We start from the raw sequence: 16,034 nt of genomic DNA, 5'->3' as shown, positions 1-16,034 counted from the left end.
TTTGTTTCGAACTTCTAGCAGTTGTTTAAAGTGTTTGAAAGAGGATCAGAATGACTATGTCTTACTTGTCAAGACACAGGAGCTGTACAAATACTCACAAAAAGTCTACAAAATACAAAAAAACTACAAAATGCAAAATTGCTTTTGGGTACCATTTTGGACCTGAAATTCAGCTGGACTTATTCAGAGGGTCTTCTACAATTAATGAACCCCAAGATATACTACAGTGAAACGTACTAGTTCCAACAGAGTTTGCAGTTTTTAACCAGTTTGAAGCTTTTACTTCAGTGAAGGTTGGTGGCACTACAATCCAAAAGAGGCTTTGTAAGATCTAGCTAGAGAAATGGATCAACATTATAAAGCCAGTATTTCAAAATGAGTAAGTATACTTTCTCCCTCTCCTGGGCTATTTCACAGACTCCAGAAGCAAAATCCTAACTTTAAAGACTTCAAAGAATGCTTTCAGAGAGAAGGAAAAAGCCTAGAACACTGGCTCAAAAGTAATGTGGAAATTGCCTATGCTGTAGAAAGCTTCACATTACCAGGTTGATGTTATTGGCTTCTATATGCTTTAGCACAAAGGCGGCGAGGAGCTGTGTGTCCCATTCAACAGCAGGATTATCCGGAAGATCCCTGAAAATCAGAAGTGCAATTAGTCACTTCACTGTTGAGAACTTTATAAAGACCATGCTAGAAAAGAGAGATTCTCTTATCAGAGAATGAAATCAAGATAAATTTATTTACCATATAAAACCACTGAACCTTACTTAAGAGTCTTGCAAGCTTGTATATTGGAGGGCTGAAAGGGAAACATCACTTCCAGCACCCTCCTCATAGATTTACCAAGGTCTCCCCTTCCTCCTTACCGTTAAGGTAGACTTTCTGGCTGCTTTACTTTAAGCAACATCTATTTTGTTCAATGATTCTTGTTCTCTATTAATCCCAATCAAATTTCTTCCTCTCTTTATTTAAAACCCCTTTTAAAACACATTCTTCTGAAAGACTTTCCAATCATAATCTACTGGTGAATTACATATGAAAAGTAACAAGCAAACTCCTCCTCTCATTTATACACAAATAAACCATTAACCTCAACCAGAGAACAACAGGGCCATAATTATATTGCATGGATTTGATAGTAGTTCTTCATCTGTTTATTTTATGCTTTGTATACCCAGTTGGTATGCAAAGTCATACTGTGACTGAATACTCTGCCTGGGTATTTTAGATTGCAGGCTCCTAGGGGCAGGGACCATGAGCCAAATGCAAAATAACACCAGGCGGCCAACAGAATGATTCCATATTTACACAACCAAGAGCTGAATTTGCCCCCCCAGCCATTATGTTTGAATGATGCCAAGAAAACATTGCTTGCAAGGTTAAAAAGGTTATTAGTAACAATAGGATAACACACAGCTGCTAAAGACCAATAATGACATGTTAAACTGGTCTTTTTCTCAGGCCTTTTCCGTCCTCTGATAGTCTGATAATTGCTGTGAGGTGGTTTAGCAGAAAAGTGACTACACACAGACACATGGGTTTGAATCTGAACTGATCCAGCTGTTTGCTGCAGAGAGCAGGGGCACCACTTCCCAACACTCTTCGCGCCTTGCTGACTCCCCAGACAGCAAGGACGGTAACATCTGCAACAAAACAACAGGAAAATGTCTCCTTGGCACATTCCAAAGTAAAGCTCAGCCTGGGTCTTCATAAGACGTCCTGTGGCCACAAATTTTCCCACTGCTGTCAACAGCAGTACTAGTAGAAGGAAGAGCCTAAAGTACAAACTGACCATTAGCATTTTACTCGCTGTGTTATGTACTCCCGTTCAGCACAGGCCAAAATAATGTGCTGTTAGAAACCCCAGCAACGAGGGAAGGCATTTCTACATTAGTGTACACAGTCTAGCTGTGGTCCCTGTAGTGGTATTACCAACAACAGAAATTTCTGTTACTGTTTGCAATTCCCTCTTGTATAGACAGCATCTTTGCCTGCTGTATACAAGACATTTGAATTTCATCATAGGAAAGATTCTTTGGTACATCTGGTGGTTGTCTCATCAGCTTAACAAACCTGCATCTCATCTGCTGAAGACAAAAACTTTCACATCTCATGTTTGAAGAGGAAGTGGCCCTGTTGACCCCGAAGGTATTACAAATCCCACCACGTCACAGCAAGCTTTAAATGGAGCACATTTTTAAAATATGCTTCAACTAAAACATCCCAAGCAACATGCACGCTGAGCAGAGTCCAAGTGCAAGTCTAACACTGCTGCAGTTGTTCAAATGGTACCTTTGAGGTTATGTCAAGGCTTAATCTCATAATATTAAAGTAGTAAATTAGTCTAAAAGGGATTCTTCACTGGCCACTTACAATGCAAATATCATTCCCCTTTTTGGACAGGGTTAAATGGAGCTGTGGAGGAAGTGAGGAGTCCCGTTAAAACAGGAGGGGTGCTCCAACATTGAGAGGTCAGAAAAAAAAGTAGGGCTTGGAATTTATGATGTCCAGGAGGCTTTGGTGTCATAGCCACTGCACTCAGCTTTATTGGGCTGTCTCCAAAAAAGCTGCCGGGTAGTGGAGCAGGTTTTAACTAGTTTAGACAGATAAAGATCACCCTCGTTCAATGGAAATGAACAGCTGGAGGCAACGGTTTAGAATCCCTGGAAACAAAACAATCTGAAGGCATGAGCAAATTAACTCCATGAACACTGAACTGATTAAGCAGGAATATTCTGCAAAAAATTCTGCTTCCACCCACTTACTGCTGCTCATGAAGAGACCACTCACTCATGGTAAGGAAAAGGAACTATTTTTCTTGTATATTTGTCAGGCACCAAAGACAGAGAAGCTGATCTTGACAAACAAGACATGCATGTACATAAGCATATTCATAACTCATTAATAGCCACGATGGCCCACTGAAGTATTCTTGGCTCATTCTGCAAACATTAAAAGTAGCACACAGGTTAAATGACATGCCCAAAGTCACCCAGATAAGTCAGTAGCAGAACTGGCAACACATTAATCTAGACTGATCCAGGAAATTACTTTTTTTTTTTTTTTTTTGGGGGGGGAGGGGGAAGAGTTTGTATAATACTTTGTAGAGTTGAAAATTTAAGCATTACAATGATAGCAGGGACCCCACTGAAAGCACGAGACCAATAACTTTCTGCCTGTGCTCTGGATATCAATAATTGGGTCCAGGTAAGGATGAAAAGAAGGTGACTAAGAAAAGCAAGTTCATATACACCATATAGCAATGCACACACGACACATTCTTACAGGAGGTCTCTACATGCCCTAGGAACTTTGTAGGGGCACACAAACTTTGAAAACTGCTGTAGTTCACAACATCATCTATTCAGTACAAAATATTTTTCCTAATATCATAAATCAGTCCTCACCAAACCTGAAAAGTCCACTGACTTGTTGAACTATTGAAATAAGTTGCATTCATTGTGGTTTTACCCTCAGGACTTAGTATCAGAAACATTCGGCATTTAAATAGTTAACTCCACACTGCCTTTCTGGCTAAGGCTGATAATGCCTCTGAGCTCAAGGTCGAAGGGCTGAGATAAAGGACTAGAAAGGAGTGAAAATTAGCACATTCCCTGGAGCAGACTGGAGCCTGTCCCAGGATACACGGTTCCCCACAGCTGCCCTCCCTGTCCCCTGCCCCAGAGCTCCTTGTCGCTGCTGCCAGTCACTGCGATGGATCAAGATACAACTCCTGCACTGGAGAGCTCACACTGCTGGAGGCTGCTGGTGGGAAGGGTAGAGGGGTTTGGTCACTTGGCCTCATTTCCACCCAACTATTACGGTCTGGAAGTGATGTTTATGGGCATTCCACATGACTGATACTGAATGCAGGTGGCTGCTTGGATGCAGCCCTTGTTGACCAGGGAATAATAGGGAGATGCATAGAAGCAGCAAAAAAAATATTTTTAACGGAATAAGGCTCCAGAAATGTTGTTTTCCCAGCTATTTTCAGTGAAATCCATGCTGTGCACTGTACAGGGAATTTACAGCTGTGCCAAGGGATCTATAGACTGGAGAGAGAGAGAAACGGAGAATTACGGTGCTGCAGTTGCTGCAATACGGAGTAGCGTCCGTTTCTGCTTACTGATTTCAGCAGGACCAGTCATGGGAAACATTGTTTTCTGAAAACAAAAACCTGTACCTTTCTATTTAACCATCCACTGTTGGTCGTGAGAACCAGACAGGACCCCTGGTTTTCTCCTTCTCACCTCCTTGCTTTCCTCCTTGCCAAGCTGAGCAGACAGAGCAGACGCTGGCATCTGCAGTTCCCCTTCCCAAAGTTTGCATAGGAAGAACATGATGGATGTCCTGGATATCCTGGCCCAGGCACCAGAGAGCTACAAGGGGGCCACGGCAAATCACATCAGCACGTTAAACCAAAAATCAACCTTGTGCAGATCTTGCCCAGCAGTCTTACAGCTGGCTGAATGAAAGAAATGTTAAAAATCACTGCCTGATGCCAGCTCCTCTCCAGGCCTCCTCCTCTTGCCTGCTGTGGGCTGTGAGGCGTAGCTGCTCTTATGCCTCAGCCTTGGCCCTTAAAACACTGTGCATGTTGCCAGTAATGCTATCCCTGCCAGTAGCCTGGACAATTTTGTAGGGTCATCTTTCTAGGAACGTTTGGGCTCAAGATGGCTAGATTCCTGTCATTTGGAAGGTCTCTGAGATTTAAAAACCTTCACAGATATATATTGCCAAGTTACACCCTTCTTACATGATATACTGCTCAAACGCTGTCCAATTTTCCACTGCTCATCTTCCACAGATCTTTTAGCAACAGCCAGTGCATTTATACCTACCACCTTCTTTCAAAGCCCTCCATGGAATTTATTCTGCTCATGAACTAAGCTCTCATGACGGCTCTAAAGGTTAAGTTAAACTCAACAGTTAGTCTACGCGATGTCCACGTGGCTTAACAAACAGCAAATGCGCTGTCTTATATGGGACACCGGCAGTTAGAATAACCTTAAGATCTGTCCCTCCCCAAATCTGTTGAATTGGGCAATCCTCAGGCCCCTGGGTGCATTACAAAGCGGTGCCTCTCACTGTGTGACAGTGACCCTGACCCAGACTGGCAAGCTCCCTCTCTGCCTTGACATGAAGCCTTTATAGGGGGCAACAGGGAAGGCAGTGGAGTGGCAATAGTGTTCCTTCGCAAAGATGGTTAGGTCTCCATTAATACATTCTGAGACACCGGAGTAAAACTTTCAAGGTACTAGCGTGATTTTCCATTCCACTACACACCAAAAGGGTCAAGATGAAAGAGCTTTCCCATTCCTTATTGCCTTTTTATCCTGCAGCATGACCTTAATCAATCCAAGGCTAGGGACCAGGAAACATTTTTTGCATAATTTCTCCTCCTTATCCCTCCTCTCCCCAGTGAATGATTTTACATTAAATCAGCACAAAGGTCGGTAGATTGATGGTGGATTATATAGGAAACAGGTGAACTGCTGTGCACTAGGTTCCCAGCTGAGTACAATGGCCGCAATGTGTTTGTTGGAACAAAGGATGCCCTTTGTATAAAGTTAACTGTATGAAATGAACATCTGGGCAATTGAAACTGGATCAAAAAGCAAAAGATCCCACAGAACAAAATGACGTGAGTGCACAATTAGTGAAAAAGCCATGTGATGACTAGAGGCAATCAGTGACCTTTATATCGTAGCATCAAAGTAATTGAAAAAACTGTGTAAACAGAAATTATTTCATGCTCTCTAAAGTAGAGCACAGATTTTTTATTTTTGAGATTATGCTAAGATAAGTTAAGACAGGCTAGCCCTAGATGTTGAAGCAGAGCCTCTAAATCCTTACATTAATAACTATTTATAAATTTCTTCTCCTATAATGGTCAATTACAGACAGGAGGGAAATATTGCTGTTAGGCTGCACATACATCTCTGATTCAAATGAAAAGAGCCCACTTAGACAAACGACCAGCATCTTGCAACATCATGTTATACAGAGAACAGATGCTGTGTGCTTATTGGAATGTAACAACCTACAATTTAGGAGAGAAATGGACTAAAGCGGAATGCTAACTGTCAAATGAAAAGCCACCTACGACAGAGAAGCTCCAGCTGAATTTTTTATACCAGCAGCTTCCTCTCTCTCCTCATAGTAAAGAAACCCAACTTGTTCCGAGATTTGTATTTTAAGATTGGAAATAAGAATCTTAGGTTTTAGTGTAAGTAGAGGGTAAAGGAAGTGGTGAAAATGTCAGCGACTAGAATATTAAAAATAAAATACACTTCAAATATTTCACAAAAGAAAAAAAGCAAAATGGACAGAATCCTTTTCTCCCATCCTTAATGTTTGTAATGTGTAAGAGTTTGGACCTACTGTATACAAATTTCAAAGGTAAATTAAATAAGTTTAGATGCCAGGTAAGTGCTGACATCACTAGTGTGGCCATACCAGGCAGAAGTCAAAGGGAAAGAACGCAAAGAGAGTGAGCACTCCTTTCAGCTTGCTCAAAAGGCCAGGCAAGCTGTGCATGCTTCTCCACTGAGCTATGCAAAAACACAGTGCACCTCTGTCAGATAATATTCCAAGTACCTCCCTAACTCCCCAAAGGTAAATAGTAATTAGATTTCTAGGGAACAAACTTTTTGACTTGGGCATGATCATGTGTTTCTGTTTCAGAAATAAGCATCCCTTGGGTTCAAATTCAAAGGAATTATTACAGAACACAGGACTGCTTGTTTGCAAAGACCTATCCAAATGTCCCTGTACTCATTTAGGTTTTTTAATGAATTATTGATGATTTCTCAGCAGAGTTTAATGTCTATTCACAGAGATGACACAATTGCTTATCATAATTTGAAATCTGGTATTCATTTGACGTCTGTGCCTCAGCGCCTTGTTGATAAATTACAGCACAAAGCTCTGTAGGAACAAGTTCATATTCAATGTCTTTAAACAAAAACAATTGATGGTGCCTTTCAAGAACAGAAATGCATAGAAACTACAGTGGCTAAAGCTGGTTTTAAAAAGTAACTTTTAAAAACTAGTTTGGAGAGGGCATCAGGCCCTGCTGTGTAAGACAGGAAGTAAAATTCAGCTCAACTAATTCTGAACTGATGGCTGATTTAGTCACAGCTTTCCTATCTTCCGCCCTTCAGGCCTGCGAAATGGAAATAATTACATGTTCACACCTATGTAAAGAAGTCTGAGATCCTTCTAAGAAAAGTGTTATGTCTGTTCTCTGATTTCTAGATTGAAATCTAAAGCACATGTCTTGGCAATCCTGGGTACTGGGAACCCCCCAAACCTGTCCTTTACTCCCTGCATTGTCCTCCCACGGAGTATGGAATCAAGTTCAACATCTTTGTCCTGACTTGAAAGCTTGGCCCAAAACACATAAAAGACTGTGTGAAGCTCCAAAACGATGGATGCAGTGAACGGCTCTGCCTCTGTGGTGCAGAGGAACTCTGCAACAAGGATAACACCTTCTCAAGCAGTGAGGACTTCCTTAGGGGCTGGTGCCAAACAGTGAATGGACTCCCAAATCAAGTGTCATCACACACCGCTTTGCTTTCAGGAAATACCAATACCAATACAAATACCGGGAATACTCCTTGGAACATATCCTTTTTAGCAGAAACACAGCAATATTTAAAGTTTAAAATTCCCCAGACTCTCCAGAGCCCATAAGAACGCTGAGACATCTGGGCCAAATGTTATCCTAACAATGGAGACCCCGTTTGCCAAACCACATGACGGGGGTTTGGGTGTGTCGCCTACTGGGCACCTTGCTTTGGCCAGGTGGCGGCAAGGTGTCACCATGCAATACTGCAGCTAAGGAACATGATTTCTAGGAGAGTGACACTGGTGGAGAACAAGATTTCTGGCATATGTCAACAACTCCTTGTCTGATCCTTGGTCTCACGCAGCTAATCACATCTGTGGCTGACATGCACTTAGTAGGCAGCACTGCCCCAACGCTGCGCAGCAAACGTATGACTTGCAAGAGGAGAAGCAAGACCTGGGAGTCTCACGTGCGAGTGTCACACTCCATGTGGGACACTCGTGTTATTACTGTGCTACTGGAACGTGCTCAGGAACTAGTGTGAAGAACACATCAGAACCTGTGTAGTCATCACCACTGATTGATCAATCACGCAAGGTAATGAGCACCGAATACCTTGCTGTCATGCACAGCTTTGCATTCAGCTGCTCGAGGAAGGAGGTGCCTCTAGTTCGTTCACTCCAACCTACGCTGAGAAGCCCTAGCTTCGACTTAAGCAGAAGTCTGCAACAGGTTGGTTGCGAGAACCACGCAGTGCCATGGAGTGTATCTGGATCCCTGGTGAGACTGGTAGTAACAAAACAATTAAGTTCAAGTCCCTATAGAGAATTCTTTAAAAAATAAAGCAGTTCCCCCCCCTTACCTTTCACCCTCAAGCTGGGTACTGTGTTTTATGCTACTTTTTATTTCCAACTTTCATTCACGTTTGAGTTGCATTCATTTTGCACATACACTACGCGCCAAGCCAAGGCCAGTTCCAGCCCTTTGTCCCTGGCAGCCATTATGTGACCAGAATATACTATGTGCCCGTCCACTGAGTGGGGCCCACAGATCCCACATCAGTGACACATTTTCAGCCAGCACAACCAGCAGTTTCCAGCACTACAGACTGCCAGTAGTGACTTGCCAAGCACTGGGCAAGAAGCCTCACTTTCATTTTATAGAAGCTGGACTTTTGTGTGATCTGTTGGGGGCCATTAACAGAGTTCACTGAAAACATCAGTCAGAGGCCAGACTTAGTAGTCTCATGAGATTTGGGGCTGCCATGCTGAATTATGAGTCAGCAGTTCCTCCCCTGGCCCACTGAAATGTGGTTTGGGCAGCAGAAAATAGTGCAGTGTGAAATGAAGTCAATTCCACTCACATCTTGGAGAGAGATGCAGGAAAACAGACCATTAAAGTCCCTACCTAGTTCAGGAAAACAAGATTTCACCAACCTTTTCCTGAGTATCTGTTGGCAAAGTGCATTTCTGGTATTTGTCCCAAATGACTGACAAATAACAGATCTATTAGCAACGTCTGGCAATCTCATCTGCAGACCTCTAATAAAAGAAACATCTTCAAACATGCAACTGTCTGGCATCTTAGAGCACAACTGCTGGGCAAAAGCATATATGTAGCAGCACTTCAGTTCAACACCTTCCCAAGGCCAAGAAGATGTTTGATGGAAATGCTCGGTGGAGAGCTTGAACAGTGCAGACTATAGCAGTCTGTAGCCTTTGGGGATTTTGCTGCACATTCCCAGAACAATCTGTTCTTGTCTGTGTCAGCTCCCAGAGGAGGGACAAACTGACCTGAAACCAAAAAGGGTGGACTCGCTTCTACTAACACCTAGCTCCTTGGGCTCAATTACTTGCCACTGCAGCATGTTTCTGGCCACTCTGATATTTCTGACAATAATAGGAGAAGAACACAGACCACATTTCTCCAAAAGCCCCATCTGTACTATCAGAAATGACCATCATCAAGCCTATATGAAATGACCGGGCAGTTCCCAGAATAGCTCACAGCAGCGCACGCTTCCTCGTTATTATTATTATTATTATTATTGGCTTTGCCAAAGCGCCTAGGAATTCATCTGGGGCCTGACAGTCCAAGTTGTCCTGAGTGAGAACAAAAAGCCCAGCAATCCCACAATCAAAACTTGTATTTTAAAACTAAAACACCAGCAAAACCAGGACTCTGAGGAGCAGAACACAGGACTTCACTCCTCCCTTACTCATTTCTTTCTTTTTGTAAAATGCCTTGAAAAATAAAACAACAGTGCAGCAGGGCAGAGCTTGGGACAGGGTCCATCAACCCATGCACCAAGAAGCCATGTCCAACGAACACGAGTCCTGGCACCACTGGTTCAAGAAGGACAGACTTCCAGTTTCAAGCTGCCGGGCAGGAGGTCTCACTCTCCCGGCAGAAGAGCGGTAAGCGGACAGGTGGAAGCAGAATCAGTGTGTTCTTCCTAGCTAGGTTTTTACTACAGTGCTGGCACATAAAGTTCCCGATATGCATCGGAACATGCCCAGGACTCCACAGCGGACAAGGTACGAACCCAAGGGGAAACAACAGAAAGTCTCTCACAGCAGCCAGCAAAATCCTTCAAAGGCAAGTGACTGAAATACCACAACCTGTATGTGCCAAATAAACCTAGCGCCACTTCATCACAACCTTCATATTAAATCTGTTTGCTCTTGGAATGATAAATACACTGTACTGTATGGACAAAAACTGCAGTTCTGATTCTGGCCCAGGTAAGTCATAGAGAACTTTGTCACTGACTTAATGGCATGGGCCAGACCCTCAAAGAAGAGGAAAGCCAACAGCATAATCACTCCTACCAAAGAGATAGACTTTGGTTTATTCCACGTAACAAATAAGCTGCAATCAGAAACCTCAGGAGAAAGCTTGTAGCCAAATCAATCCCTCAGCCATTGTAATTAATCATCTAGGAAGAGAAAGCACAGAGTGGTCGCTTCATGGACATTTATTTCTCATGCCAAAACTTATGTAAATGCAGATGCAACTTCAGCAGAGATCTCAAGAGGAGGATGGCCTGATTCCAAATGCAGCTTCCCATGTCACAACATTCCAGCTTCCCTGTATCAATTTCATCCAAAAAGAGGTTTCCTGACTCCTCAGCCTCCCACAACCAACCATCTCCTGCAGTCCATTTGATCTATGCAATGATACGGGAGCATTACTTACTGAAGTTGTGGTGTACCCACCCTTTATAACACTGAGGTTCTGATGCCTTGAGCTCTCCAGCTGGATGCAAATTTTACTACCATCAAATCACTTCCTTTCATAAGACAGCTCGTATCAAGAAGTTAAACACCTATCTTAACTGCAAGCTTGATCCCACAAATTTTACTGACATGCAAAGTTTCTACTCATGCAAACAATCCTCTTGTAGGCACTTTCCTGCCAGCCCCGTTCATGTGAATGCCCCAATTACATGATTACATGAGCAAGTGCTAGGCCAGGCCCCACTCTCTCTCTGCAGCTGGTGAAAACCCGCACCGGCTTCCACCGCAGCCCAGCCAGGAACTATACTTGGAACTTAATTTGCAACAGCTAAGCGGGACTCGGCAACAATGAACAAAACGAGTGCAACAACACAACGACCTTTATCGTTTAGCCTTCCTCTCCTCCGCGCTCTGATTTAATGCGAGCGTTACGCAATGGTTTTGCTATAGCAACAGCTGGGGTGATCGGCAGTAACCCTGCCGCTGCCTGCTCGGCCGGCGCTGCCGCGGGGCCGTGATGCAGCCGCTGAACTTTGGCCCACTAGCGAGCCTCCCACTCGCCCGGCAGCGCTGCCGGCCTGTTTACACTACTCACATGACGGGCGAGAGGGAGGCTCCTGGCAGCCGCCAGCATCCAGCCGGATTTCTAGGACCAGGCCAAGATTGGCAAAGGCTGGAAACAATTAACTCTTGCGAGCAGGGCTTCGCGCTCCCGCAGCCGCCTGCAGTGGCCCAGGAGAAAGGCCGCTCTGCACAGTGTGAGCGGTGCTTCGTCCTCCTGACACCACTGCAGCAAACCGAGTGGGATTAAGACATTCAGCGAGGTGGGGCCTAAGGAAATCAATAACCTTTAAAGAAGGGAACAGTATCTTTTTTTTCTTAATGAGTGGCAGATGAGTGAGGATAATGAACCGGAGCTGGGAACGTAATACCCTCATCAAGCACTGCATGCTACGAGTTGCACGTACCTGGGTTACACGGGGGTGCGCAAAACTCCTCCAGTGGCACAGAACTGTGCTGGCGCAGTGTCCCCGTCCTGGGCTCTGGAGCACCTTCCAAGTACCGGGGGCACAGGGAGAATCTTGGAGACAGGGAAGCTGTGCTCTATGGGTGCCTCGCTAAAATGGTTATTGTAACCTTACAGCACAATCCCGTAAGAAAAAGCTGCAGATTACCAACCTGCAGCCATGCCATCGCTGTATGAGCGTGACTACTACCACTTCAGCACTTCTATAGCATTTATTTCCACACATTAACAGATGTTCATTAACTAACCCCCCTGTGAGGCTGGTATGGGGAAGTAAGCATGTAATAACCTCCACATTTTATAATGAGAGAATTAAGAGCTCAGTTAACTCTCCCTAGAGAGCCCGAGGCAACAGAGCTGAGTCAGGGGCAGAGCCTGGAATGAAGCATGTGAGCTCCGGGCTTGCAGCACGGCCGCAGCCCAGCGCTGCATCACCCACACTCACTCCAGAAATACATTTTATTGCCTGGGGCAGATAACAATCCATTTTTCAACAGGCCTTTTATAGGTGCTCTGCAGAGCCTGATATATTCCTGGGTACTTGGATTGAGCAGAAAACACGTTAACAGTTGCAAATTATCCACCATTACACCAACATCATAGGAGCTGCTTAAAAGTACCCCCCAAACCTGGTCAATGGTCAAAGTGTTGACCTCGGCATCACCTAATTGTGCTCTGGACTGCACTGGTATGACACAGCCCTGGATGACTGGTTCTAGCAATATTCTTGGCCTCTTTTCCTTATGTACTTGTTACTTCGGAGTAGTCTACATAAACTCATGTCTTGCCCTAAAATATTGCATTCTCCAGTAAAACCTTGTTATTCCCAGGTTGTATGGATTTCTTTTCTTTGCTATGATGACATGTTCATTGTAACAAGAACGGTCCCTGCAGATACAGCACTGAAAAGCAGGTATGCCTTGATATCAGAACTCCCTTTGACAGCTAGATGTTCATCCACATTTATACCTACATCCAAATATAAATGTTTCCCAAAAAACATTGAAAGGAAATTTGTTAGGTCTGGCTAAATATCTAAGCACTGAAAAAGTTCGAATGAAATCAGTGACTCAAATCTCATTTTTGCAGAAACATCATCATTGCAATAACCTGTTCTCTGCCCCTTACTGATAAGACCAGCTGAATACTCTGATACTTACGTATGAACTCTCCATGCAGTACTCCCATTCAAGCCTCAATCTATTAGCACAAATTCTGCAAACCCCTTACACAGAACAAACCTCCGTCTGCCAGTGTTTTATCCTGCAATATTATACAATGTCTTTTCCAAGGCAAATGATAAACCAGCCTTGGCAGCCCATCATGTGGCTACTTACAAGAATAAGAGAAATGCTGAGTATTTGGCTTATGAAACAGAAATACAGGGAAAAAAATATTTGTAACAATGCTACTGTTTAAATAAGAGAGACCATAATTTATTACAGATGTGACCCTTCCTTCCAAAACGAAGGGTTTAAATCTTGCTGAAGCTACGTAATGACATGAAGTAGAACGGACTTAATGAAGAATACATCCAACTTAAATTGTGAATTGCCCCCTTTAATCCCCTGCCATTTTGTACCCCACAATAAGCACAAAATTTGCTTCTTTCAAGCATTGTTTGCCAGACTTTTCAGTGCTCAGAAGACTTAAAAACTGATTTCAGGAAAACATCCTTCATCTGACAGACTGAACACTTGTACACTTAACAAAATTCAGTTAAATATTAACTATTAAAGAAGAGAAAATGGCACATAACTCAGACAGGATTTGTTAAGCTTACAGTCACAAAGACTATAAAGAAACTAGAATGTATGTGCACGGAGGGAAGGCTATGCAATGAATTGAATTATTTCAATGCAAATAGTAATTGCAGAGAAATAGATTTGAACACTGAAATGAGAGGGTATTGAAATTACTGTATAAGGAGTATGCAGGTACAATGAGATAGTTAATATGTGACTTGTTAGAAGAGAGGGCATGACTTGGCATGGAACTGTAATCAAACTTTTCATTTAATGCTTCAGTTGGTACAGAAGGATCAGAAAACAAAATATTAATCACAAATCCCATTTCAGTTTCTAAAAAACTGTTTCTGCTTCCTGCACTGCAGTCAAAACAGTGTTTTCCTTTTAACCAAAACTGACTGAAGAAGCTACAGGAAGCAAAAGATGCTCAGCGATGTCCAGCAAAGCATTCATTTCCCTTGTTTCTGATCTCTCGTGCAATAAAACTGAGATTATGGGTCATAAAACACCATCCACATTTGCAAAACCTAGTGTACATTAGGAAAAAAGGTGAAGATGTGGCAAATGAAAACATACTCTTCCTATTTGCTTCATCAAGTTCTGTTTTCTCCTTTTTAAAAAGTTGATGTTGCATCATCAGAACAGCTATGTTTCCTACAGGACAAATTATCTAAAGTGCTCAAAATTGACTTCAGTATCTCCACTAAGAGCAACAGTAAGCTCCATGAGCAAACTAGTAAATCCCATCCCGCTACTTTGACATATTGAGTACCTTTTACACTGTTTTACTCATTATAATTAAAATGCCTATGTATTTTTTAACAAATTGTCAGCATTACTTAGCTCCTAACAGAGTATCTTGTTCTACTCATAGTTGTTATATGTTGGAAATTCTGGATTGCTGGCACTCGTTGTTGGTGGGTTGGGTTCTCTTAAACGAAATTCCTGTTTGGTGGTGGGGTTATGTTAAATGTACTCCCAACCTAGCAACTGCCCCTTTAAGGAATTTATTCTTTTTAATAGTTTGCTTTAATGTGAAGTATCACATCCACCAACTTCTAATTCAAACTTACACTGGAAGTGAAAAACTTTGTAATTTCACCTATACTTATTGAACTAAGGCCAAAGGGAATAAAACCATTTAGCTTTCACATGAACTCAAAAGAAGAAAGGCTTCTTTGGCAATATAATTACAGAGCACAGATCTTCTAAGAGGAAATGAACTACAGGGATTTATATGATTAGACTTTTTTTTTCCCTTTCCTTTTTAATGATAGCTAGGGCTCTCCTTCACGCACCCCTTGCAGTCTAACAGCATATAATAAGGAAATTCTTAGCGGGCAGTATCTGGGACTCTTACAGAGAGGTGTTTCAACAGGACACTGTTATGGGGTGGAATGTGTCAATGATTTTCTCAATGAGGACCACCATGCTTCTTTTACCTACCTGCAGCCCTAACACCTTCCTGAAAGTGATTAAAGAAGTAACTAGTGCCTGTAGGCCCTTACTAGTGTGTTCTTTTTCTGGCATGTTAGAGAGGTTACAGCCAAGCACATACTGCGCTGTTTGGAATCTTTGTGTGGTCCCATCCAGTACAGTTTTAAGTATCTGATCCATCTTGGTTGTTGCTGCTGAAGAGACCTGAACAACACTTCAGCTATATTGAGAGCTTTTTTGTACAAAGAGCTGAGGTTCTCTTCCATCACATCACCTTTCCAACATCCAGACAAAGCTGGAGTAGGGAACTGTGAGCCATTTCAGGCTGCCATATTCAAATGCTGGCAACGCTCTGGGTTGTGGCAGGCAATACTCAAGGGCAGTGGCTAGTTTACTTAGTTGCCTTGGTAACATTGTGGTTGACCCGGGTTGACCAGATCAGTGTGACTTAATCATCATAAGCAGAAGGAAACAATTGCAACAAGTGGCGGAGCTAATTAATGTAGGGTTCTTCACTAAATGGACTTTCTCAAACTTGTGTGTCTCACGTTCACAGCCTTTGGCCTGCCTAAGCATTCAAACAGCTCTGGCTGCATAGATACCTGTGACAACCAAGTAACTTACAGCCATTTACTATGTATGTCCTACGTACCATGGATCTGTATATACTTATTACCTATGCACTCCCTATGGTTCACAAGAAGCAGTCAGGTTATAAACACCTATTTACACTGTGTGAATACTCCAGGATCTCTACTGATGGTCTGTTAGTTACAAGGTACAATGTAAAGTGCATGTTTTACCTATTAAGCTTGTTTAAACCTGTTTACCTTAAAGCCTGTCTTTCTCTCTCTCTCTGTACAATAATGCAGCTGTGGAGATCATCTGAGACACTAAAACAAATGGTCCCCTGATGTAATCATAAGGGAGCTGGAGGAAGCGCATTTTCAGGAAGAACCTTGACAGCAGAATCTGCTTCTGTTTAAGTCTGACTTGTTCTCCTAGGAGAA

At 42.9% G+C, this 16,034-nt stretch overlaps 1 protein-coding gene across 5 annotated transcripts in view; it reads right to left on the bottom strand.

The window, feature by feature from the left end:
• PIGL (phosphatidylinositol glycan anchor biosynthesis class L) overlaps positions 1–16,034 on the bottom strand; it is a gene marked incomplete at its 5' end in the record, with an annotated part of 70,398 nt that overhangs the window by 29,427 nt on the left and 24,937 nt on the right. For all 5 annotated transcript variants that reach the window (XM_082328626.1, XM_082328628.1, XM_082328629.1 and 2 more), the window contains one exon: positions 543–633. In XM_082328626.1, coding sequence (XP_082184752.1) covers positions 543–633 — 91 coding nt within the window. The remainder of the gene's footprint in view (positions 1–542; positions 634–16,034) is intronic.

This window comes from Platalea leucorodia (assembly GCF_965183815.1).
Source record: "Platalea leucorodia genome assembly, chromosome: 16".
Lineage (NCBI taxonomy): Eukaryota > Metazoa > Chordata > Aves > Pelecaniformes > Threskiornithidae > Platalea > Platalea leucorodia.
The sequence above is the reverse complement of the archived record's forward strand: the minus strand, read 5'-3'. Positions and strand labels throughout refer to the sequence as shown.